This window comes from Lutra lutra, chromosome 6, assembly GCF_902655055.1.
Source record: "Lutra lutra chromosome 6, mLutLut1.2, whole genome shotgun sequence".
Lineage (NCBI taxonomy): Eukaryota > Metazoa > Chordata > Mammalia > Carnivora > Mustelidae > Lutra > Lutra lutra.
Genome location: NC_062283.1, coordinates 10,670,888 through 10,695,893, shown reverse-complemented (window position 1 = coordinate 10,695,893; position 25,006 = coordinate 10,670,888). Strand labels below are relative to the sequence as shown.

At 45.2% G+C, this 25,006-nt stretch overlaps 1 protein-coding gene across 2 annotated transcripts in view; it reads left to right on the top strand.

Annotated features, from left to right (window-relative positions):
* The first annotated feature begins 263 nt into the window (after positions 1 to 263).
* CAP2 (cyclase associated actin cytoskeleton regulatory protein 2) overlaps positions 264 to 25,006 on the top strand; it is a 133,708-nt gene continuing 108,965 nt past the window's right edge. Inside the window, exon 1 of one of the 2 annotated variants that reach the window (XM_047733678.1) lies at positions 264 to 626. Coding sequence is in view for 1 of the 2 variants with exons in the window: in XM_047733677.1 (XP_047589633.1) it covers positions 21,937 to 21,995 (59 nt within the window). In the remaining variant the exon portion in view is untranslated. Of the gene's footprint in view, positions 627 to 21,861; positions 21,996 to 25,006 lie in introns of those variants that run through there. The other variant, XM_047733677.1, reaches the window with a different exon arrangement.

Genomic DNA, 25,006 nt, shown 5'->3' with positions numbered 1-25,006 from the left:
TTAAAGATGCTGTATGTTAGATGCATTTTTAAAAATACGCTAGAAAGTGTTTTTACAAGACCTGAATGCATCTGAGCCTGATGGCTAGCTAGTGCGTCAGATGTCCACCTCCCGCTCCTGCCCTATTGGGGTGTGGGGGCACACAGGCCCGTCTCCTGCTTCCTAAGTACCCGTCCTATCTCTGCAAAGTCTTGGAGGGGCCAGCCTGTTTGCGGCTCTTCGGCCCGGAGTCTCCCGGGTCTTTCCAGACTTCTTGCGAGGCTGCCTGACGCGGTGAAGCCATTTCTTCCATAGCCGGGCGCTTGGCAGGCTCTCTCTCCCCCTTCCCCTGTCGTCCCCACGTCCCTCTCTCGTCTCCCACGGCCCATCTGCCCCTCCTTCCCCCCAGCCCCCTCTCCTCCCGGCTCGCCTTTCTTTCCACCCCGCACCCGCGGGGCTTTGCCCTCCCTCCCTCTCCCCCGCGCTCGTCTGTATTTGGAGCTCCCGGAAGCCGCCGGCGACTCTCCCCGGGAGCGGCGTGACTGACACCGGCTCCGACTCCGGGGGGAGGAGGGCGCGGGAGGAGGGTGCGAGTGGCCGGACTCGGATTTGCGGCGCCGGGGACGGGACCCCGGGACACCCGGCAGGTAACCGGGAGCTGCGGGCCGGCGCGGGCGGGGAGGGCCGGGGGCAGGTGCGGGGGGCGCCCCGCGGCCGGCCGCTCGGAAGTTGCGCCCCCGGGGTGGGGGGGCGAGGGGGCCGGGACGCGGCGGCGGCGCGCGGGCGAGGAGGCGGCGCGGGAGCCTTCCGGGCCGGGGGGCCGGGGCCCGGGGCGGGGAGGCGGGCGGGGCGGGGGCGGCCGCCCCATCTGGGTCAGCGCCGCGGCGCCCTGCCCCCGCCCTGTCCCCGCTGCGGGCGCCCCGGGGCGGGCGCGGGGAGGCGGGGTGCGCGCGGGAGCCGGCCGGGGCCTACTCGCCCCGCGCTGCCGCCCCAGGCCCGCCTGAACTTTGGGGGTCCTCGCCCGCCGGGCTGCGAGCCGCACGTGGGGGGGGCGGGCGTGGGGGGAGAAGGGGAAGACTGTGACTGGGCTGGATCCGACCACGGCACCGCGACTGGAAAGTGCTGGAAAGAAAAGGACCTGGCTTGTCTGCAGAACCTGTCTAGAGGCAATGAGTCACTTTGAAAAAATGCAGAGGCAACTGAGGCTTTGAGGGGACAGCCCGGAATAGGGCCTCTCCCCAGCTGGGTCCCTGACCGCTTTGGGTAGAAGGCTGTCCTGCAAGCAGCACTTTCAGGGCTAATGATCGCATATGCAGATGGCCTTTCCTTTATTCTCCTCGGAGTGCTGTCCGGCATCACAAACAGGCTGCAAGTTTTAGCTGTATTTGAACTGATGAATTCTGTAGAGTAGATATGGGTGACAGCATTTAGGACATGGAGCTAGGATTGGGTCCAAACAGCCACATCGGAGATTGAACATTTAGCGAAACATCAAGAACCTTTGGTTCTGTTGAGTCTTGGCAGTGCAGAAGCCTATGGGACTCAGGCACCATGGTTTACCAGAATTGTTTGCAGGTACTATTTCTTTACTGCGTATGTAGGTTTCTTTCAATTTAAGGAACGTGCCTTAGAATTCTTGGTAAAACACCTGAGCTCACTTAATGTAAGATTAAGGAAATTGTTCTTACAGTTACTGAAGTCTAACTAGACTATAAGCCTTTTGAGGGCAGCGGTGCGGTTTTTGGGACGTCTTTCAGACCAGAACTGTATTTGACTCAAGCATGTCCTGCGCAGGGAGTCGAAGTTTTTCAAAGTAATTGACTCAATAGCTTGAGTGTGGCAGAATCATGACTTCTTGAAGATAAAGTGTATTTTGCAAAGAAAGACTATTCCGTGAATTCCCACATGTAAAAATCCTTAATAGAATTAGAATCAAGGTGTCATATTTATTCAAGAGAAAAAGACATTGAGAAGTCAGGCGGGTGACCATCGAAGTGGCCTTGACTTACAGGAAAGAGGTTTTTGGTGCCTGTTGTTGACGTGGTGAAAATTGTATGAACTTCAAATTTCAGAGTCCATAAGTTTCAGCTGCGCCAATTCCTTTGTGTATTGTCTACGGCTGCCTTTTTTTGCTCGACGGTAGAGTTGAGTAGCTTCTGAAGAGATCACATGGCCAGCAAAACCTCCATATTTACTCTCTAGCCCTTGGCTCAAAAAATTTGCCAACAAATTTGAAGTTCATATAATTTTCACCAGGAAAGAAATAGTCTTTTTTTTTTTTCAGGCATTTAAACATGTAAAAATAATTCTTAGCTTGAGAGAGGAAGGGGAGACATAAAGACAGGAGGAAATTGAGGCAGGTTTGTTCTGTTGGTAGGACTTTGCTACTTCCACCTGCCTAGTGATAGTTCAAGGAAGAGCCTTTGAAGGGATTCATGGGCCAGATTATTTGAGTGCCTGAGTCATACCCAAGAGTTGTTACATACCTTCAAAAGTAGCATTAACTGATTTGGGTATTGGAGTGTTTCATTTTGTCTTGAATATTTCCTAACAGACATCTTCGTATGTGAAGTTGTTTTTTATTAGCTATATAATATTTTATACATAAAAATAACAGGCTAAGCATATATAAGCTATAACCATTGTGTTCGAATGGCCATTACCTCATTAAAAACTAGGGTTTGTGAAAATTGTGAAAAGATAACCTACAGAATAGGAGAAAATATTTTAGAGTTATGTACTTGATAAAGGGCTTGTATCCAAAATAGGTAACGAGCTCTTACAACTCAGTAATAAAAAGATAAATAACCAATATAAAAATTGTCAAAGGATCTGGATAGACATTTCTCCAAAGAAGATAAACAGATAGCCAGTAAGTAAGGAAAAGATACTCAACATTATTATTCATCAGAGAAGTAGAAATCACACTGAGATACCATTTCATACCCACTAGGATGGCTAGAATAAAAAAATCAGCTGGTAAGTGTTGGTGAGGATGTGGAGGAACTGGTACTCTTTTACTCATTGATGGTGGAATGTCAAATGGTGCAGCTGCTTTGGAAAACAGTTTGGCAGTTCCTCGAAAGTTAAGCTGAATTACCATATGATAGAGCAATTTCTCTTCGCAGTATATACATCCAAGAGAAATGAAAGTCTATATGTGCACAAAATCCTATTCACAAATATTTATGCCAGCACCATTCATAATAACTAAAAGCTAAAAATGTCCATTGACTGATGAATGAATGTATACAATGTGGTCTACCCATGGAGTGGGATAGTAGTTAGCCATAGAAGGAAATGAGGGGCGCCTGGGTGGCTCAGTGGGTTAAAGCCTCTGCCTTCGGCTCAGGTCGTGATCCCAGGGTCCTGGGATCGAGCCCCGCGTCGGGCTCTATGCTCAGCGGGGAGTCTGCTTCCTCCTCTCTCTCTGCCTGCCTCTCTGCCTACTTGTGATCTCTGTCTGTCAAATAAATACATAAATCTTTAAAAAATATATTCTAAGTGAAAGAAGTGAGTCACAATAGACCACAGTTTGTTTAACTCTGTTCCTATGAAAATGTCCAGAACAGGGCAATCTGTAGAGACAGGAAGTAAATTAGTGGTGGTGATAGTTATAGGCTACAGGGTTTTTCTTTGAGCTGATGAAAATGTTCTAAGATTGACTGTGGTGATGATTACACATATCATTGAACTGTACACTTCAAATGGGTGAATTGTCTCCTATGTGTTACATCTCAGTAAAGCTGTTAAAGAGAATAAACAGAAAGTAGGCAAAACACAAACCTACCATATTGTTACCTGTCCTGTTGCGTCTTTGCGCTCCTCTCCTGTGCCATTCCCCAGGTCCCTCCAACCCTGAATTTTGTGTCAGTCAATCCCTAGTTTTACTGTAAAACTGCTTTATGACATATGTATATATTCCTAAACAATGGGCTGTTTAGGTTTTCTTGGTGTTTGACTTATGAAAGGGGTATATATATTCTCACTTTTAAAAAACTCAACCTTAAGCTTTTAAGAATTGTCTATTGCCTCAGGTAGCTACATAGCCCTTGTTGGCAACTATTCCACAAGTCATTTATCCATTCTCTTACTGGTGAGCATTTGGGATGGTTCATGTTTTGAAAAGTGCATTGCTGTGAAGACTTTTTCTTTGTGTCTTGGCACAGATGTGCAGGAGCTCTTCTGTGTGAATGTGACTGTATCATATATTTTAATGACAAAAAGAAGAGAAGAAGTTGATACTTCTTCTGACTTGTACATTAATGGTCTGTCTCCAGCTTCCTTATTCCCCCAAACCAAGTGAAAAGAACTGGGATCCTATCTTCTCGTTCCATTTAGATTCTAATTGCAATATCTATTATGTGATGTCCCAAGAAGTGTGGAAAAGCGTGGGTCTGAAATTGTACAGCTAATTTCACAGCAGGACTCCGTACCCCACGAGCATCTTTATTCCCTTTTATCACTTGGATTTAGGATGGGACAGAGAGCAATTTTATTAACTCAGAGGGACAAGACTTTCAGCAAGGTCCTAAGTGGTTTCTAAACCTTCCTAACATTTTCCTTGTATGTGTATCCCTGCTGGGCAGGCCAGTATTTCTGACATGACTTAGTTTGGCTATTCTGGTAACAAGGAGCCAGTTGGAAACCTGGCATTTTAGCCCTGGGCTCTTTCGAAGCCTGCCCTGACTCGGGCTATTAGCTTTTGGATTTCATCCTGGGTATTTCTACTTCTACTTAGGAAGAGAGGAAGCAGGTCAGAGCAGGCCATTATAAGGGATTTTTCTAGGGTTTTTTTTTCCTGTTTTAATTATGGTAAAGTATACAACTTAAATGTACCGTTTTTATCATTTTTAAGTGTACAATTCAGCAGTATTCAGTACATTCACAAAGTTGTGTGACTGTCACCACCGTCCATCTCCAGAACTTTTTAATCACCTCAGACTGAAATTCTGTTCCCATCAAATGATAACCCCCAATCCTCCCTCCCCAGCCCCTGGTAACCACCAATTCAACCTTCTGTCTCTAAGGATTTGACTGTTCTCAGTGCCTCATGTCCGTGAAATCACGCAATATTTATCTTTTCACATGAGCTTTTATATCAGGGGAATTTCATGTTGTTTTGTTTTTCCTAAGTAGACCCTTTTCTCACTTATGGAAAACATCTTCTTTTACTGAGCAGTTCTATAAAGAGGACGGTTTCCTTTTCAGGATACAGCCTTGTGGGGGTATAGCTCAGGGGTAGAGCATTTGACTGCAGGATACAGCCTTGTATAGGAATTGACATAGCAAGTGTTCTAAAACCAGAGAAAGAACTTCTGATTATTATGGATTAGTAATAATAATTTCACCTGACCTTCTCATCAGTTAGACATCTAATCATCCTAGCTTCTCATTGACCGCTTAACCAAGTGAACAAGGTCCAGTAGTCCCAAGATAGAAACTCACATCTATCTAATGAGAAGATAAATTAGGTAACTTGAAGTTCCCATAGTCCCCAGCTTCTCAGAATTTAAAGGCCATTCTACAATGTACGAGTCTGATCCAAAATCATTCGAGTTTTGATAGGGTATTAAGGAGCAGGAGAGGGGCACCTGGGTGGTTCAGTTGGCTAAGTGTCTGCCTTCGGCTCAGGCCATGATCTCAGGGTCCCAGGATTGAGTCCCATGTTGGGTTCCCTGCTCAGCAGGGAGTTTGTGTCTCCCTCTGCCCCTCCCCCCTTCTCGTGTTCTCTCTCTCTCACTCTCTCTCAAATAAATAAAATCTTAAAAAAAAAAATTAAAGAGGAACAGGAGAGTTCTGTGAGTCTGGAGATTGAAGCTAGGTCATCTCCATGTAGTTTTGAAGAGGCAGGTGGTCCCTGGAGAAGCTAGATGCTGGAGACAGCTGAGACAACTGTAGCAGTACATAGACGAGCACAAGGAGGGCAGAGTGAGAGGGAGAGAGAAACTAGCAGACTCCATGCTCAACCTGGAGCCTGACGTGCGGCTCAATCTCATGACCCTGAGGTCATGACCTGGGCCAAAACCAAGAGTCAGACTCTTAAACTGACTGTGCAACCCAGGTGCCTTCAGAGTCTCTGGATTTTGTTTTTTTAAAGATTTCATTTATTTTTCTGACAGATCACAAGTAGCCAGAGAGGCAGACCGAGAGAGAGAGGGAGAAGCAGGTTCCCCGCCGAGCAGAAAGCCCGATGTGGGGCTCGATCCCAGGACCCTGGGATCATGACCTGAGCCGAAGGCAGAGGCTTTAACCCACTGAGCCACCTAGGCGCCTCAGAGTCTCTGGATTTTTATGAGATAAATTGAGTACTTTATTTTAAGGCAATAAGAAGCAGTCAAAATGGACCATGCTAAGACAACTAGCCGATTGAATTTTTCCAGAATCAGGTGTAATAGGCTTTGTAGTGGCGAGAGCATATTTCTGTCTGATTATAGTCTGATGTGTTGTGGAGGCTGTCCATTCTATGTATCCTCAGTTTAGAAGCCCGGAGCGTGTACGTAAGGGGCTGGTGAGATATGAGAGTGGTCTTTTCATCTACTGAACACTGTTTGGGACCTGTGCTCACTCCCATCCAGCATCAGTTCACGAGTAGGTTGCTGGAAGAAGACTCCATCCAGTTGGTAGCTTGGCTTTCGGCTGACCATACACAGTTTCTCCTGGTACCATCTTCTAGCATGCTGGAAGCTGTGGCTGGAGATTGTCAGGGGTCCAATGCAGGTTCACAAGTATTGAGTCAAAATCCTTAAAGTTGTGATTCTCATTCCCCATTCATTTCCATTTTGCTTCTTTGTCTCTCGATGCTCTCGTGGTATGCTCCGCTGTTCAAAGTTCCCTCTGTGGACGGCCCTCCGGCCCCCCTTCTTCTGTCCTACTTCAGAAGAGTCTCTCCCTTCGTCCTTCACTCAGTGTCTCGTCTGAGTGGAAGGTGGACGATTATCTAATGAAAGTTCTCCAGCCACTGAAAACTTTGAAAAAGAGGTTTTCTCATGCCATGAGTGGGCTGGCATTAGGGGTGGGACTCATTATTGTGCTTCTTTAGGCCAAAAGTCTTCAAACTGTGTACATTAACTGTATTCAGAGACTTTCCCCAAGATACCTGCACACAGGTGTTTTGAGAAAGCAAATTTTCAAGTCCTCCTCTTCCCCATGTCCTTTTTCCAGAGGAGTCTTTTGGAGAGCAGGCCTGCCCCAGAGATGAGGTACTGTCTCCTGCCTTCTTTTCCATAAGCACCTTTCTCTCATTCTGCCTAAGAAAATCCTGTATCTCTAATCCATCTTCCTAATTCATTTGACTAAGAAGCCCTATTTCTAACCTATTTTTTACTAAACTCCACTGTCTAAGGATATCATCTAGGGAGTGGGGAAGGCAGAAAAGGGGGACATTTCAGAATATCAGCCTTAGGGGTGTGAAAGTGAATGATTCCAATGCCCAGGTATCGCAAATCATATGTTTTCTAAATCTCTGGAGGGTATGTGCTATGGTGAGTGCTGTGAAACGTGTAAGCCTGATGATTCACAGGCCTGTACCCCTGGGGCAAATAATACAGTATATGTTAATGAAAATAATTAAAACAAACAAACAAAAACCAAACACACACACACACACACACACACACACACATTGAAGATTGATCTAATCAAATTGTAAACCAATATTAAAGGACAAATTTAGAAAGGGATGAAATCAAGGCTCTCATACACATGAAAAATGAACTTTTTTGAAAGATTTTATTTATTTGAGAGAGAGAGAGAGTATGCACAAGGAAGGGGTGGGGGGGCAGAAGGAGAGGGAGACTCCCTGCTGAGTGGGGAGCCCATGTGCAAGGGGCTGGATCCCAGGACCCTGGGATCATGAGCCAAAGGCAGACACTTAACTGACTGAGCCACCCAGGAGCCCCAAAAGGAACATTTTTAAACATACTAAAAAATTAGAGAGCTGGAAAGGTCTGTAGTCAGTTCAAAGGAGATCATTTATGGGAAGGTTGAAATGAATTTGCTTAATTGGTGTTAAACCAGCTTCTTCCACCGTGGGAGAAGGAAGTCAATCCAACCTTCACAAGGTAAAACTATTTATGTGCTTATAGACAATAATTACCTGCTTTCCCATCAGTTTTCTACAAGTTAACTGCTATGTCTGCAGAGTTGTAAATGGCCCTCGTCAAAGACAGAGAAAAGGCAGAATGGATGAGTAGGGAGGATACTCACTCATCAGTCCTCCCAGCTTCTCTGTACACCCGTGACTCAAATAATTTTTGATATTTCTTCACCATGTGATGTTAGTACACTCAGGAGTTCAAAGAACAGAGTGACATTTCTATGACAAAATGTCACTCATTCCCATCTTCTCATTTATGTGAACATAGTTTCCCAGCATTTACTTTGATAAAAACAAAAATTGAGAAATTGATGTTCAACCTTGACTCATTCTGGTAATAAATTTTTTCATCCACAGATGCATGAAAAAAAAAAAACACTGAAAAATGAAAGTGCTCAAGAGAGAGGGTTTTCCAATAAAAATTACTTTTTACATACATTTAGTAATTATTTGTCACCATTTGTAATATGTGTGTTGTCTTGATAAGTGGCACTCAGAGTTACGATGGTAGCAATCAGAAGAGCTTTTTTCTTTTGCCATTGAATTTAAAGATTTTATTTATTTGACAGAGAGAGAGATCACAAGTAGGCAGAGCAGCAGGCAGAGATGGGGGAAGCAGGCTCCCTGCAGAGCCCGATGTGGGGCTTGATCCCAGGACCCTGAGATCATGACCTGAGCTGAAGGCAGAGGTTTAACCCACTGAGCCACCCAGGCACCCCTTGCCATTGAATTTAAATTGAAGTTTATAAACATAGTTTTGCTGCAGAAAAGTATGATAGAGTAATGAATAAAAGACATTAAGGCATAAAATAAATAATACTGGGATACATTTCTACAGGGCAAGAAGAATGGAAATATAAGTTTGAGGAGAAAATATAATTATGCAAAATTTGTGATTGTCAAAAAGCAGCCTGTTCCTGTATTTTTTTTTGCAGTAAGTGTAAATTTCAGTGGCTGAGAATGAGAATGAGAAATAATTTTATTTTTATGCATCAATAGTAACAATGCTAAAGGTTACATTCTTTGCAGCCATTCACATTTTGGTGAAATTTTTTACGTGTCAATCTAGAAATGGGCAGGAGGGTTTTACAAAAATGCTTTCTGGATATTTACTAGTGAAAATTCGGAAATCCCTTTTATAGCCTATCCTTCCTCTGTTTTCAGACCAAAAATCAAGGGGTCGGTAATACGGCAAACGTTTCTGCAAGTTCAGTGTTGGTAAAGGAACCAATTTGCTGACTGACAGAGTTCTAGGGACTCCTGATTCTGCTAGATTTAGGGAAGATATTTCAGATTGAAAGGTCCTGATGCTTGTGACACCTCTCAAAAGGGAATGATGGATAGCCCATCAGGTTTTATTTCTTTTTAAGCAGTTATGCCTTCACTTTACTGGTCTTTCTTGATATCCCCTTTGGAGGCACTCAGTGTCAATGATGTGTGTGCGTGCCTGTGTTTAATAACCAGACAGATCGTATTGTTTGGATCTGTCAACGTGTGGCTTTCATCAAGTTTGGGAAATGTTTGCTCATTATTTCTTTGGGTATATTTCCCATCTCAATCTCTTTGTTCTTGCCTGGGATCTCAAGGACACCGTATTAAATTATTATATATATACATATATAATATATAGGATATATAAAATATCATATATATAGTGAGATTATTTAATATCACCCCACAGACCTCTGAAGCTCTGTTCATTTTTTCCTTCAGTTCCTTTTCTGTCTGTTCTTCAGATCAGATAATATCGCTACCACCAAATACACAGTGACTTCCCATGGCAGTTGCCATCCTGCTCTTGGGTTCATCATGCATTTTTTTTGCATTGTATTTTTCAGCTCTAATATACTCACTTATTTCTTTTTTATAGGTTCTCTGCCTCTGCTGAGAATGTCTGTCATTCCATTCATTTTAAGGGTGTTTGCCTTTATCTCCCAGAGCACAGTTAAAACAGCTCCTAGAAATCTATCTGGTAATTCCAGCATCTGTGTCACTGGGCGGGGGAGGGGTGTTGCCATCAATGGACCGTCTTTTCTCTTGAGAATTGATCACGTTTTCCCAGTCCCTTGCATGACAAATATTCTTGGGTTGGACTCTGGGCATTTGGGGCATTGCATTGTGAGACTCTGAGTCATTCTGAAATGCATATCTATATATTTTGTTTGCTTGTGGGTTTGTTTTCTTTTGTTTACCAGGCAGTCAGCCCAGTTCTAGCTTGCGTTCTGTGGGCAATGGTTCCAACATCAGTGCAGTTTTGCTGTGCTGCTTTGGGTCGCATGGAAGTGCTTTGTAGGGTTTAGTCCAGGCTTGAGCAGTGGATTCTCCCACAGCTCAGATCTCAAAGCCTCTGGATCTGTCCCACACGTGTGCAGTTCCAGGAGAGACTGGGGCTTGTGCTGCCTCATGCACAGAAGAAAGGGATCTCCTTCTCCAGCTCTGTCTTCTCTGGGATTCCTCTCACTGGCTCCTGCCCCTAAGAGACCTTCCCCCCACCTGGGCTTCTAGCCAGAAAGATTGGGTTTTTCTGGTAGTTTTAGCTGCTCACCACTGCTGTGGTATAGTTCCCTAAGACCAGGACCATCCTCAGGGTTGAGCAGTGAGAAGAAAGGAGGGGGAAACCGCTCATAGGGATTCTCCCTGTACGCTGGACCACAGGGACCTCTTTCCCCTGCTCCTCATGGCAACTCGGGAGAAGCTTTCAGGTGCTTATGTTGCTGCTGATCTGAGGAGCAGGCCTGTGCCCACAGCCACACTTGGGAGAGGAAAATGGACTCCCCTGTCCCCCACAACCCCCTGGACTTTCTGTTCATTTTTCCATTACAGAGTCTCCTTTCCAGGTCTTCTGGCCAAAAAGAGGAGGGTTCTCAGATTTGGTTGCCTGAACCCCCTGCATAGTTCCAACTTTGGGTCAACCCTGGAGAGAAAAGAGAAAAAAAAAAAAAAAAAACAAAAGAAAACACCCAGGAATACATTCCCAAATAAGTTTCCTTTTCAAGTTTTGATTACTTTTCTTCAGTTCACCCAATTGTCATTTGTCTTTCTGAGTCTGGAAGTTGCTTTTTGAGTTTTGAACGCCATCTAGAGAGAGGCTGGAGTGGGTGATTCCCTCTTGACCCACACCAGTAGCTCCCTCCTCCTTTTGATGCCTTCCTGTGGCCCCTTTCCCCCTGACCCCACACCCCACCGTTCTCTTTGTTCTGCGTTGTCCTCTTTGTATCCCCTTTACTTTGGGCTTCCTAGTCCAAAGAGGGGGAAAAAAAAAAAAAAAGAACCTGCAATCTTTTGGTGGTCCACTGCTCTATTTGAAAACACCAATTTTGTTACAAGTAATAAATCAAAGTCAAGTATGGAAGTAGACCTGGGGCTGGAGACCCATGAAGAAGCAGAAGGGGCCTGGGGCCAAATCCATCACTGGGCTGTTCCAAGTCAAACGATCACGTTCGCATTTGTTACAAATGTCCACGCACAAAACTGGCCCTTTTCTTGAGAACTGGTCCTTGGGGGTTTTCCTTTTAAGAGGGTTGCTGAATCTGCTCTTCGACCATCTATAAATCTCCCAGTGAAGGCTAGAAAGTTTTGAGATCAGAAGGAGTTTCAGCAAACCTTCTTGCCTTCGTTACTCCTGAGAGACATGGTATTCTTAACACCGAAACGATGGGGTTTCGGGAGTGAGGGAGTTTTTGTCAGGTGGTGAGAAATAACTGACCATATAAGATGCAAGCCCCTTTTCTGCTTCCTGTCACTAGTGTCCCTGCCGTTGAGATGCACTATGGCCTCCCCTTAGAACTGTGGTGTGCAAGATGTCCTTGGTCGCCGTGTTTGGGGGATTCGGAGTCGCGCTGACCCGTGCAATCATGAGCACATCCCTGTGAGGGGTGCTGGGGCACATTCAGAGATAAATTATAACAGTGACACTCAGGCATCATTTTCTAGTTCTCAAAGCTCACCTCATCATCTCCTCCGAGCTCTCCAAAACTCCCGTGGCAGTTGTTATTATTAGGTAAAACTTACAATTCCATCCTGGAAGCCCCTCTGGGCTTTCCCTTTCCCTGCTTACAGCCACCAGCTGTCATCCTGGTAGGCACTTGGAACTCAGTGTCTAAAACTGAGGTCCTCCCCTTAGCCGGCCACCTGCAAGCCTTCTCTGGGTTAGCGCCTGCACCACCGGACCCGGAGGGAAGGCAGCCAAGACATCCTGCCTTCTCTCTTCCCCTCCCCGCCCTGCTGATCCGCGTGGCCCTGTCTCAGATCTCCGGCACCCCAGACATGGTCTGACCTTCTCCAGTCCACTGCCACCTTGTAGTGAATTCCCACGTCTCCCCTCAGCTGCATCCGCTGCTCTGGCCAGCTACCGTCCATCCTGGGTTTTCCCCTGTGCTCTTTTCCCCTGTGCTCTTACCTTCTGGCACAGAGTGAATGCTCCGGAGATGTTTTCTAGCTGTAAGGCCTCAGTGCCTTGGCACGTGCATCAGCCCGGAGATGCTTTTACCCTCACTTACCTCTCTTCTTCCGAACTATGCCTTGAGAAGGCAGTAATACCTCCTCATCCTCTGAGATTCAGCTTAGTGCCTAACTGAACGTTAAGAGCTTCCTGACTTTCCGGGGCTCATGTGAGTACCCGCCCTTCTCTACCCCCACCCTGTGCACATATGCTCCCGCAGCATTCCTCTGCACTGCTATTATAGGATTTCTCAACGTGTGGCTCCTTTTACTCTGAAGTGTGCTTCTGAGAAATGCAGATTGCTGGGAGTACCCAGAACAACGGAGTTAGGATTGCTGAGCACGGGGCCCAGGAATCTGCATTTTGAAGCACTCTCTGCGCCGCCCCCCCAACCCCCACTGCTTCTCCTCAATGATTTTTTTTTTAAGATTTTATTTATTTATTAGACAGAGAGAGACGCAGCGAGAGAAGGAACACAAGCAGGGGGAGTGAGAGAGGGAAGAACAGGCTTCCCGCTGAGCAGGGAACCTGATGCGGGGCTCGATCCCAGGACCCTGGGACCATGACCTGAGCTGAAGACCGCTTAACGACTGAGCCACCCAGGTGCCCCCTCCCCCGTGATTCTGATGCAGTGGAAACCACTGTTCTCCTTTGCCCCCTATCATGGCCCCTAGCTGTGGCCTCTCAGAGCAGTCTTTGGTTAAGGTTCATTGCCACCTAGGTCTTCTCTGGGAGATGAGAGCAGCAAAGTCATTCAGATTTAACTGGTTTTCAACTATATCTTTGTAAAGAGGAGCAGTGCCCCTGACCCTTGAATGACATAGGTTTGAACCTTGCGGGGCCACTTGGTGCAGATTTTTTTTAATAAATACGTACACTGCTGTGACTGTAGTTTCTCTTCACGGTTTTCTTTTCTTTTTTTTTTATTTTATTTTATTTCTTTGACAGAGAGAGAGATATCACAAGTAGGCAGAGCAGGAGGCAGGGGTGGGGGGAGAGGGGAAGCAGGCTCCCTGCTGAGCAGAGAGCAATATGGGGTTCGATCCCAGGACCCTGAGATCATGACCTGAGCCGAAGGTAAAGGCTTAACCCGCTGAGCCACCCAGGCGCCCCTCTTCACGGTTTTCTTAATGTTTTCTTTTCTCTAGCTTACATTATTATAAGAATACAGTATATAATGCAAACAGCATACAAAACATAAGTTCATCGACTGTATGTTATTTGTAAGGCTTCCAGTTGGTAGTAGGCTATTAGTAGTGAAATTTTGGGGGGACTCAAAAGGTATATGCAGATTTTTGATTGCATGGAGGTGTTGGCGCCCCTAAGCTCTGCATGGTTCAAGGATCCATTGTACTTGTTTTTGAAAGCTTTATCGAGGTACAATTTTGCATTAAATTCACCCATTTTAAGTGCACAATTCAATGTTATTAGTGTATTTCCAGCATTGTGCACCTGCCACCATGATCCTGTCTTAAATCCTTTCCCTCACGTCACATAGAGATTTTGTGCCTGTTGGTACTCACTTCCCATTCCCATCCCCAGTTTAGGCAACTGCTAATCTTCATTCCGTCTCTAGACATTTGCCTTTTCTGGATATTCATATAATTGGACTTGAATTCTGGATATTCATATAAGTGAAATATATTCATATAAGTGGAATATCTGCTTTTCCGTGTCTGACTTTTTGACTTAGCGTAATGTTTCAGTGTTCACCCCTGTTGTAGAATGTATCAGTACTTCTTTCCTTTTTCTTGCTAAATGATACTCTGTTGTGTGGCTACATTTTTCTATCTATCCCTCGGCTGATGGGCTGTTTCCTTTCATGTTTCACTATTACAAGTGATGATGCCACGAACATCTGTGTGCAAGCCTTTGTGCATGTGGACATATTTTTCATTGCTCTTGAGTCGCTAACAATGAGTGCAATGGCTGGGTCTTATAGCAAACGGATACTTGACTCTTTTTTTAAAGATTTTTTTTTTTATTGGACAGACAGAGATCACAAGTAGGCAGAGAAGCAGGCAGAGAGAGAGGAGGAAGCAGGCTCCCTTCTGAGCAGAGAGCCCGATGTGGGGCTTGATCCCAGAACCCTGGGATCATGACCTGAGCTGAAGGCAGAGGCTTTAACCCTCTGAGCCACCCAGGCGCCCCATGGATACTTGACTCTTGAAGAAACTTCCAAACTGATTTGATAGCAGCTGCACCATTTTGCATTCCCCCTGGAGGTGTAGGAAGCTTCTGATTTGCCCATGTCCTCACTGGCACTTGTTATCATCTGTCTTCCTGGTCACAGCCATCCTAGCAGGTGCAAAGTGGTATCTCATTGTGGGTTTGGTTTGCATTTCCCTGATTGCTCTTGATGTCGACCATGTTCACTTATACTGCTGGATGTCTGCCTGTTTTCTTTGGAAAAATGTCTATTCAAATATTTTGACCATTTTTAAGTTGGAGTTTTTGTCTTATTTTTGAGTTGTAAGAGTTCTTACAACTGCGCACAGGGAAAGCAATTCATTTTGTTTTATGGAGGGACGGAAGGTCCCTAGAAACCCTTCCCAGGCTGTGGTAGTCTAGTGGGGTCTCCAAGGTTCCTCTTTTCCCAGTGCCACGATATGGCCCTTGAAGTCCTCCTAGAAACACCTTTTTGCCCCATGGCCTAAGCAAGAGCAAACGGGCAGCACCCGTTTGCTTGCCCAGCACGACAGGAGCTTAGAAAGGGCATGGAGTGAGCTGGGGAGGGAGCCTCTCTTCAGTGAAGGGTCTTTGCCTCACATTTCGCTAAGAGAGTAGTTCACACTTCGTAATAGGAGAATGAAATAGGGATCTGTCCTGGTCCCACTCAGTGTTCAGACTCTAGCATTTTATGGCTCTCTCCTTACCCGTAAGCAGCACCACCCCAAGTCAGGGCGCAGAGCCAGCCTTCAAGATATACTTAGACCTCCCCCATGGCCTCGGTTCCCACTGGGCTCTTTCCTGCTGAGATGGCCCCATTCCCTGCTGCCTGGCATCCTGAAGTGCTGGACTGACCCTAGCAGCCAAACCGTCTGTTCCTGAAGGAGATCATGACCCACTGAGGAATCCGTGTCTTATCCGTCTGTGTAGCTCCAGCAGCCAGCGTGGGACACATCTCAAAAACACATTTGCATACAATTCTCTTAAACTGGTGAATGAAGAAGAAGGAAGGAATTCATGTATCAGAAATGAATAAATTGAGACTCACGTGGGTTACGTCATCTGCCTGGAGTTTTGGAAGCTGCCAGTTAAGGGGCTGGAATCTGAAATCAAGGATCTCTGATGCCAAAATACTTTTTCCACGAGATCAAGCTATGAGTTCTCGCCTCTAATCTTCAGAGATTCCAACTTAGAGGAAAGATATTTATATCACAAGACTGATCAGGGACCCTCCTGAGAAGTGATACCACCAGAGCGGAGAGGGCAAATGGAAAGGGGAGGTCCTTTCTACATGTGGTTGTTTGTTTTGCCCTTCTCTGCCCCACTCTGGATTTGGTTGTGATGACAGGGAGTAAATGGCAGGTGGTAAAGAGAGGTTACCCCTGACCTGTGAGGCCGTGGGTGGCCTTGAGGAGGAGTTGAGTTGCAGAGTATGGGTGCAGCAGTGTTGGGAAGGACCCCGAGGCAGTGGGAACAGGACAGTGGTAGAGGGAGGGGGGGCATGTTTGGGGAGGCGTGACTTGTCTCTGTGAGTGGGTCTTTGGAACCGCTGAAATGGAGGGGGCAGGGGTGAGGTCCTTTCCCAAGTCCAGCAGAAGACACTTTGCCCTTTTTCTCTGTACTGGAACTTTATTAGAGGTTTTGGAGGAATCCATTAGCCATTCAGGATCTTGTGTTTTCTCCAGTTCTGTGAAACATTTAAGGTGTTCTTTTATTTATGTAACTCTCTGATCTTTCCTATTCTGGTTTTACTGTTTCAAAATTCAGAGACTCTTGAAACTTCTTAGCAATGAAAAGAAAATGATGGCTTTTTTTTTCCCCCTGTTTGGTGAGAAGCTGGCTCCAAAAATGCCCAGTAGGAGAGTAAGCAAAAATATAAAGGCAGGCATCTTGGCAACATGAACATATCTTCTTAGAAAAACAACTCCCCGGCTTGACTGAGCAAGGTCTACTTCCAGCCCCATCGCAAGACAGCTGGGCACGAATTGTATTTTGATCCCCCTTTATTTTCTACCCATGCCCCTTGTGTTTGGCAGATAGTGGGAACTAACTGACTGAACGAAACCAGCATATTGAGTGAGCCAATCAATGAATGAAGGAGGGAAGACCATGGTTTTTTCCTTCTACATGTAACTATTATCCCATGGTTACGTGATGGTTAACCACACAATTCCTTCCCCAAGTGATTGGTAGCTTCTGGAGAAAGGAAAGAAGGTCATTGTTACACTCATGATAAAGAGAAATTAACACCTAGGGCAGCCTGGTTTGATGGTAGTTCAACAAATATATGTATATTTTAATCTGGGTGGATTTGTAGAGAAAGTAATCCATTGTGACTTTACTGGTTCGGGAGAGCTCACATATAAGCAGCAGCCCGACCTCAACATGGGAGAAGGTTAAAAAGTCATCTCCTCCTGTCAGTTCAAGTCAACCTTCTGTTTAAAGCTTAGACTCATGATCTTTGGAAGCCCTTGGATCTAGGTCTCCCTTACAGAGTCTGAGGAGAAACGCTCACCACAATTATTTCTGTACCTTCAGCCTAGTGAGGATGACCTCAACCAGCAAGCTAGAACCTGGAAAACGCAGCCGTTGTGAACACGAAAATATTATCAGAGTAGGGTTCTCCCTTGCTTGTTTTATGAACTTGCTGTGAGGAATTTACAAAACCCTTTGGACAATGTGGACTTTTAAACATTCCTGAAGCCCCGAAGAAAACAGGTGCTAATGGAAAACGCAAGGTTCACACTCCAGAGAACAGGGGCTCTCGTGTGAACCATGGGAGGAAGCCACTGTGGTGTTCAGAGGGGAAAACTAAGCCAGTGTCTTCTTCGAAATGGAAACTGCTCCTGTGAAAATCTGGCTTGCCACCTGATCTGGGATTATGCCAGTGAGTGGGCCGGCAAGGGAAGGCAGGGAGTGGTAGCCAATTAATTAGTCAATCAAAAAATATTTATAGAATTGCCTGTGTACACGGCAGCAGGCAGGACTGAGCGGGCGATGCAGGAAGAGTAAAAGGTGGTACGTCAGCCCGTGAAGGGCTGACTCATCTCCTTGGGAGGCATGGTGTACACGTGCTAGCAGCAAGCATGGCCAGAGACAGTGTTTTTTTTTTTTAAGATTTTATTTATTTATTTGACAGACAGAGATCACAAGTAGGCAGAGAGGCAGGCAGAGAGAGAGAGGAGGAAGCAGGCTCCCCGCTGAGCAGAGAGCCAGATGCGGGGCTTGATCCCAGGACCCTGAGATCATGACCTGAGCTGGAGGCAGAGGATTTAACCCACTGAGCCACCCAGGTGCCCCAGAGAGAAAGACAGTGTTTTAATTAAGCCAGGTGTCTTACAGATGCCGGGAATGTGACCCAGACAAAGAGGCGTTATTCTGGGCTTATCACCACGTACTCCAGACCCTGGGGGGTCAGTTTTCAAGGCAGCTATGAGCATTGCTTTTTATAACTTTTTATAATGTTATAAAAAGCGTTACTTTTTAGAACGAAGTAGCTAGGTCTGACCGGACCCCTTACCATGGAGCACAAGATGATCTGGATGGAGGGATGAGGGAGTGTTGTCTTCCAAACATGCTTCTGCAGAGTTTGGGTTTGTGTCCTTAGCAGAGGACGGTGTAAAAGCAAATGAGTCATTATAAAAATGCGTAGGGGCCTCCAGTTATAGGATCATTAAGTCCTGGGGGTGTCACGTACAGCAGGGTGACTGGGATTAACAGTCCGGTGTTGTATCTTTGAAAGTTGCTAAGAGAGGAGATGCCAAACGTTCTTACTGCAAGACAAAAATTTGTACCTGTGTGTGTCGAGGGTTCATTGAGCCTCTCTTGGGGTCCATTGTGCAGCGGACAGTGGTCACTCCTCACCTGCGGTTGTCAGTTGCCTGTGGTCAGTCGCGGTGGGGAAGCAGGTTATCCTCTTTCTGATGCTACAGGGTCTGCAGTAACCTCATGCTGTCGTCACAGCGTCTGCATCACTCACCTCCCTTCATCTCATCATGCTGGCACTTGAACACCTCGCGTCGTCACAGGAAGGAGGGTGGGTACCATCCGGAAAGATCTAATGAGAGAGAGAAAGGTCATAGTTACCTAACTTGTATTATAGTACAGTATATTGTTGTAATTGTTCTAGTTATTATTAGCTATTATTGTATTTTATTATTAGCTATTGTTGTTAATCTCTTACTACGCCTCAGATATATAGTAAACGTGGTCATAAGTATGTACCTATAGGAAAAAGCATGGTATGTATAAGGCTTGGCACTATCCGTGGTTCTAGGCTTCCACTGAGGGTCGTGGAATGTATCCCGGTGGATAAAGGAGGACTGCTGGGTACATATATCAAATCATTATGCAATGCACCGAAAACTGATACACGATCTCTTGATTATTTCTGAATTTTTGAATGCTTGGGGGAATATTTGTGACTACAAAACTACTGATTATGTACCCCAATTTTTGTTTTGTTTATTTTGGCGGGGGCTTAGGGAAAGGTGGAGGGGATGTAAGAAGGAGAAGTAGGCTCCATGCTGAGCAGGGACCCTGATACCCAGCTGGATCCCAGGACGCCAGGATCATGACCTGAGCCTAAGGCAGACTCAACCATCTGAGCCCCTAAATTTTCATTTTATAGTAACCATGACACATTAGAAATCTCGGTGAAGGGGCACTTGGGTGGCTCAGTCAATTAAGTGTCTGACTTTTGATTTCAGCTCAGGTCATGATCTCAGGGTGGTGAGATCAAGCCCCATGTCGGGTTCCAAGCTAGGCGTGGAGCCTGCTTACGATTCATTCTCCCTCTTCCTCTGCCCCTCCCTGTTCCTCTTTCTCTCTCTCCCTTTCTAAAAGGAAAACAAACAAACAAACAAACAAAACAACAACAACAACAAAAACCTTGGTAGAGTAAGTATGTCAACAAAGGAAAATGAAACACTGAAAAAAAAATTTTAAGGGTATAATTATAAGGTATACCTGAAATTTTTAGCTAGTCATTTCCATTGGCCAGGTGTTTTTTTAATGTTACGTTATTTTACTTTACTTATTTTTTAAAAATTTTTTACTGAAGCATAGTTAGCTTCAGGTATACACCCTAATGATTTAACAAATCTGTTGACCCAGTCTTTTAGGTGATTGCTCAGCATTTAAAATAAACAAAGACTTGATATAGTGGTTTGTAGATCTGTTTCCACTGAGAGCAAAACAGATGGGATGACTTCATAACAGTAGCTAACACGTTTGTCACCGACCATGTGACAGACTTTGTATGCCTTTCTACACATATTCTAGCAACTCTATGGACGGGTAGTAACTAAAGCATAGCAAAACTAAGCTCTTCCCCAAAGACCTGCAGCTGCTGATTCCAAAACCAGGGTCCCCTATGAACAGCCCTGGTTAAAAATGGACTAAATGGGGGCACCTGGGTGGCTCAGTTGGTTAAGCATCTGGCTCTTGATCTCACCTCAAGTCTTGATCTCTGGGTCTTTGGTTTGGGCTCCACATTGGGCTCCATGATGGGCATGAAGTCTACTTTAAAAGGCGGGGGGCAAAATGATTGAGACCTTATAAAATGTCTGCAAGTGTGGGGAATTCTCCCTTTCTGGAAACTACTGTGGGAAAGAATAGGAATGCTATCTTTATTGTGTTAGAATAGTCATTGCCTATTGATAGAACACTGGACATAAAACTAGTATCAGGAACTGAATATCTATGCTTTAAGGATGGGTCTTATAAAATGACCAATGAGGCAAAAATAATTTTTTAAATGATGACAACTATCTTTTCTCCTAGGAAAATGCCTCCAGAACGTCTTAGCCTTCCAAGACAATATATGAGAGAAAATTCACTGGCTATGTTCTTACTGAAGTGTATGAAATATTTGTAAATGTGTGCCATTGCTGTGAAAGGAGTTTAAATTTTTTAAATATTTAGAATCCTAACTACTTTATTTGAAAAAAAAAAACAAAACCCACCCCAAAATGTAGTTTTTAAACTCACCCAAAGGTACAATATTCAATGCCCATTTTCCTATCTTTCCCACACCTCTGGAAAATCATGTTTAAAGAAAACATTTGAGGGGTCTCTGGGTGGCTCAGTCGGTTAAACATCTGACTTGATTTCAGCTCAGGTCTTGATCTCCCCACATTGGACTCCGAGTTGGGCATGGAGCCTACTTAAAAAACAAAAAACAGGGGCACCTGCGTGGCTCAATGTGTTGGAGCCTCTGCCTTTGGCTTGGGTCGTGATCCCAGGGTCCTGGGATCGAGCCCTGCATCGGGCTCTTTGCTCAGCAGGGAGCCTGCTTCCCTTCCTCTCTCTGCCTGCCTCTCTGCCTACTTGTGATCTCTTTAAAAAAACAAAAAAACATCTGGTCAACCACAAGGTATATCGCTGTGAAAGCCCAAACTCCTGAGGACAAAGACCCCAGAAACTCCCTCCAGAAGGGAAAACAAAGGACATCCTTATGTCAAAAGGATGAAGAATCAGAAAACCAGAACGGCTTTAGACCTGTCCACAGTAACCTAGGAAGCTAGAACCTGTTGGAGCAGCCCCTTGAAAATTCTGAGGAAGCCTTCCAGCCTGGAGTTCTACACTCAGCCAAACCACCAATCAGGTGTGAGGGAAAAATAAAGATAATTTCCAACTTGCGTGTTCTCCAATAAACAATTGTGCTTTCATGTATTTTTTCAGAAGACAGTGCTCTGAAATTAAGAAGACAGTTAAGGAAGTACACCAAGAAATAGGCGGCTACAGAATCCAAAAAGCAGGCGATACTACATAAGAGAGAGGGGGAGATGCCTCATGGGGGAAGGTGTAAGCAGATCTCTGGTCACAGAGCCTACAGAGCGCCCGAGCCCTCAGAGTGACTCTCCAGAAGAGAGAACCTCTGAGAAGAAGGACCTAATAGCATTCCAGATGTGTTTGGCCCGCTTAAAAGGAGACTTCCACAACTGGGGAAAGTGTTCAGAGGTGAATCAGGATTAAGTATGTAGAAAACAGAGAAGCTGAACCACACAGCTACAGGAAAGCAGGTTGTAAAAACAAAACCAAAAAAAAAAAAAAAAATGGAGACTGATCTTAAGAGACGTCATGACTCAGCTGTGAATGGTCATAATTGTGTTGACACCGATGATTGGTCACACAGACATTGTGACACAATAGTCCTGGGGCACAGGAAAGTATGCGCGCGTGTGATGGTGGGGATTAGGCAAGCAGAATGTGAACCCTCTTGGTTTTGGTGGGAACTCAGTGAATAATGCCTAGAACAGAAGAAAAACAAGACGTAAAGAGAGAAGCATGTTGCATACAGAAGAGGTAATTACTAAAAGCAACAGCTCAGCTACTGGAGATCGGTTGATTCTCACTACAAAAGTGGAAGGGGGCAGCCGGGGGACTGTTGTGTTTTTGTAATAAGCCTTGTAGAACTGGTGACTCTTTAAATTCTGTGCATGTTTAAAAAGTTAAACTTTAAAAGGGGGAAAGGGAGGGGAGAATTCAAATGAGGGGAAAAAAATGGTAAGTAAGATGAGTTACACGTCCTATTATAAGGGAGCTCAAAAAAGAATACTCCCAAATTAATACAAAACAAGGAATTGAGATTCATGTCAAGTGTAATTTCCTAAAACAGATCATTAAAAAGAGAACTTTTTAAAGAGATCTCTTTTAAAAGAGATCATTAAAAAGTGGACTTTTATGTTCCTCTCCTTTTTCCTCTCCTTTTTCCTTTCCAGATACCCTCACACCTGACCAGATGATTGTGTTTATCTGCTGTAAACCAGAGGTTATAGGAGACCTCAAATTGGCATTGGCTTTTGCCTGAATAGGAGGACTGGACAGTGGGGGCCAAGTTGGAGCTCATCGTCTCCCCTAGGCTCTTTTTAAAAAATGTATCTATTTGAGAGACAGAGAGCAGGGAGGGGGAGAGCAGAGAAAGAGGGGGAGAGAATCCCAAGCAGACTTCCTGCTGAGCATGGATCCCAACTCAGGGCTCGATCTCATGACCCTGAGATCAAGACCTGAGCCGAAACCCAAGAGTCGGACACTCAACCAACTGAGTCCTCCAGGTGCCCTTGACCTAAGTTCTTGATTGTCCAGCTGTGTGTCTGGCTTCTCTCTGCTTCTCATCTGATTCTTAGAACATCTTATGTCTAGCTATCTTGTATCCCCCTCTTCGGTTGGCTTCCTGGTCCAAGCTCATCTGTCCGTGGGCCTGGTTTCGACTCATTCCTTACCCTGACCTTGCTGTCTCCAGCCCCTGCCCTATCCCTTTCCTCAGCCTAATTCTTAATTCCTGGCCCCCACCTCTTCATGAAAACTTGGCTCAATCAACTTTGAAAAACCAAGGCAAATGGAACTGCCTGGGAAGAATTTGGAGAATCTGCTGCCTTGTTCTTCATTCTTGAGAGCCAGGATAGCAGCTGAGGGCGCATGTGGGAAGAAGCACGTGCATGTGTTTTGGGAGAGGAGGGAACAGCCATCTCAGGCCCCGTCCTTCTCCCTGGGAATGCTATCGTGTATATTTCTGACATACTGGTGCATTCGTTCATTGATACGTTCTCCTGTTTCTCTTAGAAACGGTTCTCAAATTTTAAACCTAGCTTCCGTGCATGAGCTGTGTTTTGGTCTCTTAAGAGGCTGTGAGCAGACTCCACAGTCCGTGGTGATTTTACACGAAGTGACATCTGATTTGCTTTTAGACTGCATTCCATACCAATCAGCCCAGCCCTGCGGTTTGTGGACTAACTCCTGTTGTCTCTCAACATATGGAGTGCTATTAGATAGTGTGAGTTGGAGTCTTGTCAGGGAGGCTGATTAAGCCACAGTCGGGGACAGTCGTCCTAAGTGTGAAATGTAACAGGCCCTCCGAAACGGCGCTGGGAGCCTCTGGAGGTGGTTGGTGCCTCTCTGTTGGGGCATCGGGAGGTTCGCAAACAAAGCAAACACATTTTTTTTCCCCCTAGCATGGGCTAGGTCTATGGCAGTAACATTTGGCAAGTTGAGTAACAGGGAACATAGATAACTGTGAACAGATGGACAACTATTAAAAGATTTGAGGGGCTTTTATCATCTCTCAAATAGCCTTCACCCACCTACAGGATACCCAGTTCCCTTGCAAGATTACGTAAAGGGCTCAATTAAATTTCTTCTTCCCTTTTTTTCTTCTTCAATTGCAATAGAAGCAAAAGTTCTGACGTTAAGAGGAAAAGAATAGATGAGAAACTTCTAATTTTGAATCCCCTTGGGATTAGATGCTGATCTCAGCTGTGCAGAGAATACTGCCCCATATTTTGAAAGAGTAGCTGCTGGCAGTTTTAGAGATGACTTCCAAAATAGACAGTGAACTCCCCCATCCGTATCTGATGACCGTCTGACATTTAGATGCAGAGTAACAGAGCTATCCACGTGTTTTGAGGAGTATAACCTTATTTTTAAATATGGCCATGGCAAGTCATTATATTTAAGCTCAAACTAGTGAAGTACAAAAAAAAAAAATATGCATTACTTGGTTCCTTGCAGAAATAAGAAATGTTGCACGTCTTAGAGCAATAATATTTACCCACCCTCTGGGGCAGCACTGTCTCTGATATGGGAGCATGCCAGTCCTCTTTGGCTCAAGATGATGCTTGGAAAGTTTGCAAGAGTGAGATCGACAAACACTGATCAAGATGAGGCATGTCTTACTCTCTCTGGGGCAGGATTTTGCCAAAAATAGTCATAGGGTGGTACAGTGGGAGCTGTGGTACCTCAATGTTGGATCCCATGAGCCCGGCCAAATTAGATTGGGTTCCATTCCTCAGGGGTCACCTTCCTAGCATTACGTTATAGGGCCAACAAATTTCAAGGTACTGGGGCACCTGGGTGGCTCAGTGGGCTAAGCCTCTGTTTTGGCTCAGGTCATGATCTCAGGGTCCTGGCATCGAGCCCCGCATCGGGCTCTCTGCTCAGCAGGGAGCCTGCTTCCTCCTCTCTCTCTGACTGCCTCTCTGCCTGCTTGTGATCTCTGTCTGTCAAATAAATAAATCTTTTTAAAAAAATTTCAAGGTACTACCTGTGTACACTCAGTGTAGCTCTTGAAGGAGTGTTTGGAAGCAGGAAGGATAGATACCCAACCCTACTTTTATCCAATGTCCATTCCCTTACTCAGTGTCAAACCCAGTTGCTCCCAGCTGAGACTGCTGGGTCACTGAAGCTCCCTATCTCCAGAAACCACCCCCCACCCCCGGACCTAAATTTTGTCCAAAAACAACCCACAGGAAAAGGAAATAAACATTCTCGATATTTTAATTTAAAATCTCCACCCTTCAGAATAATTGTAATCTGAAATA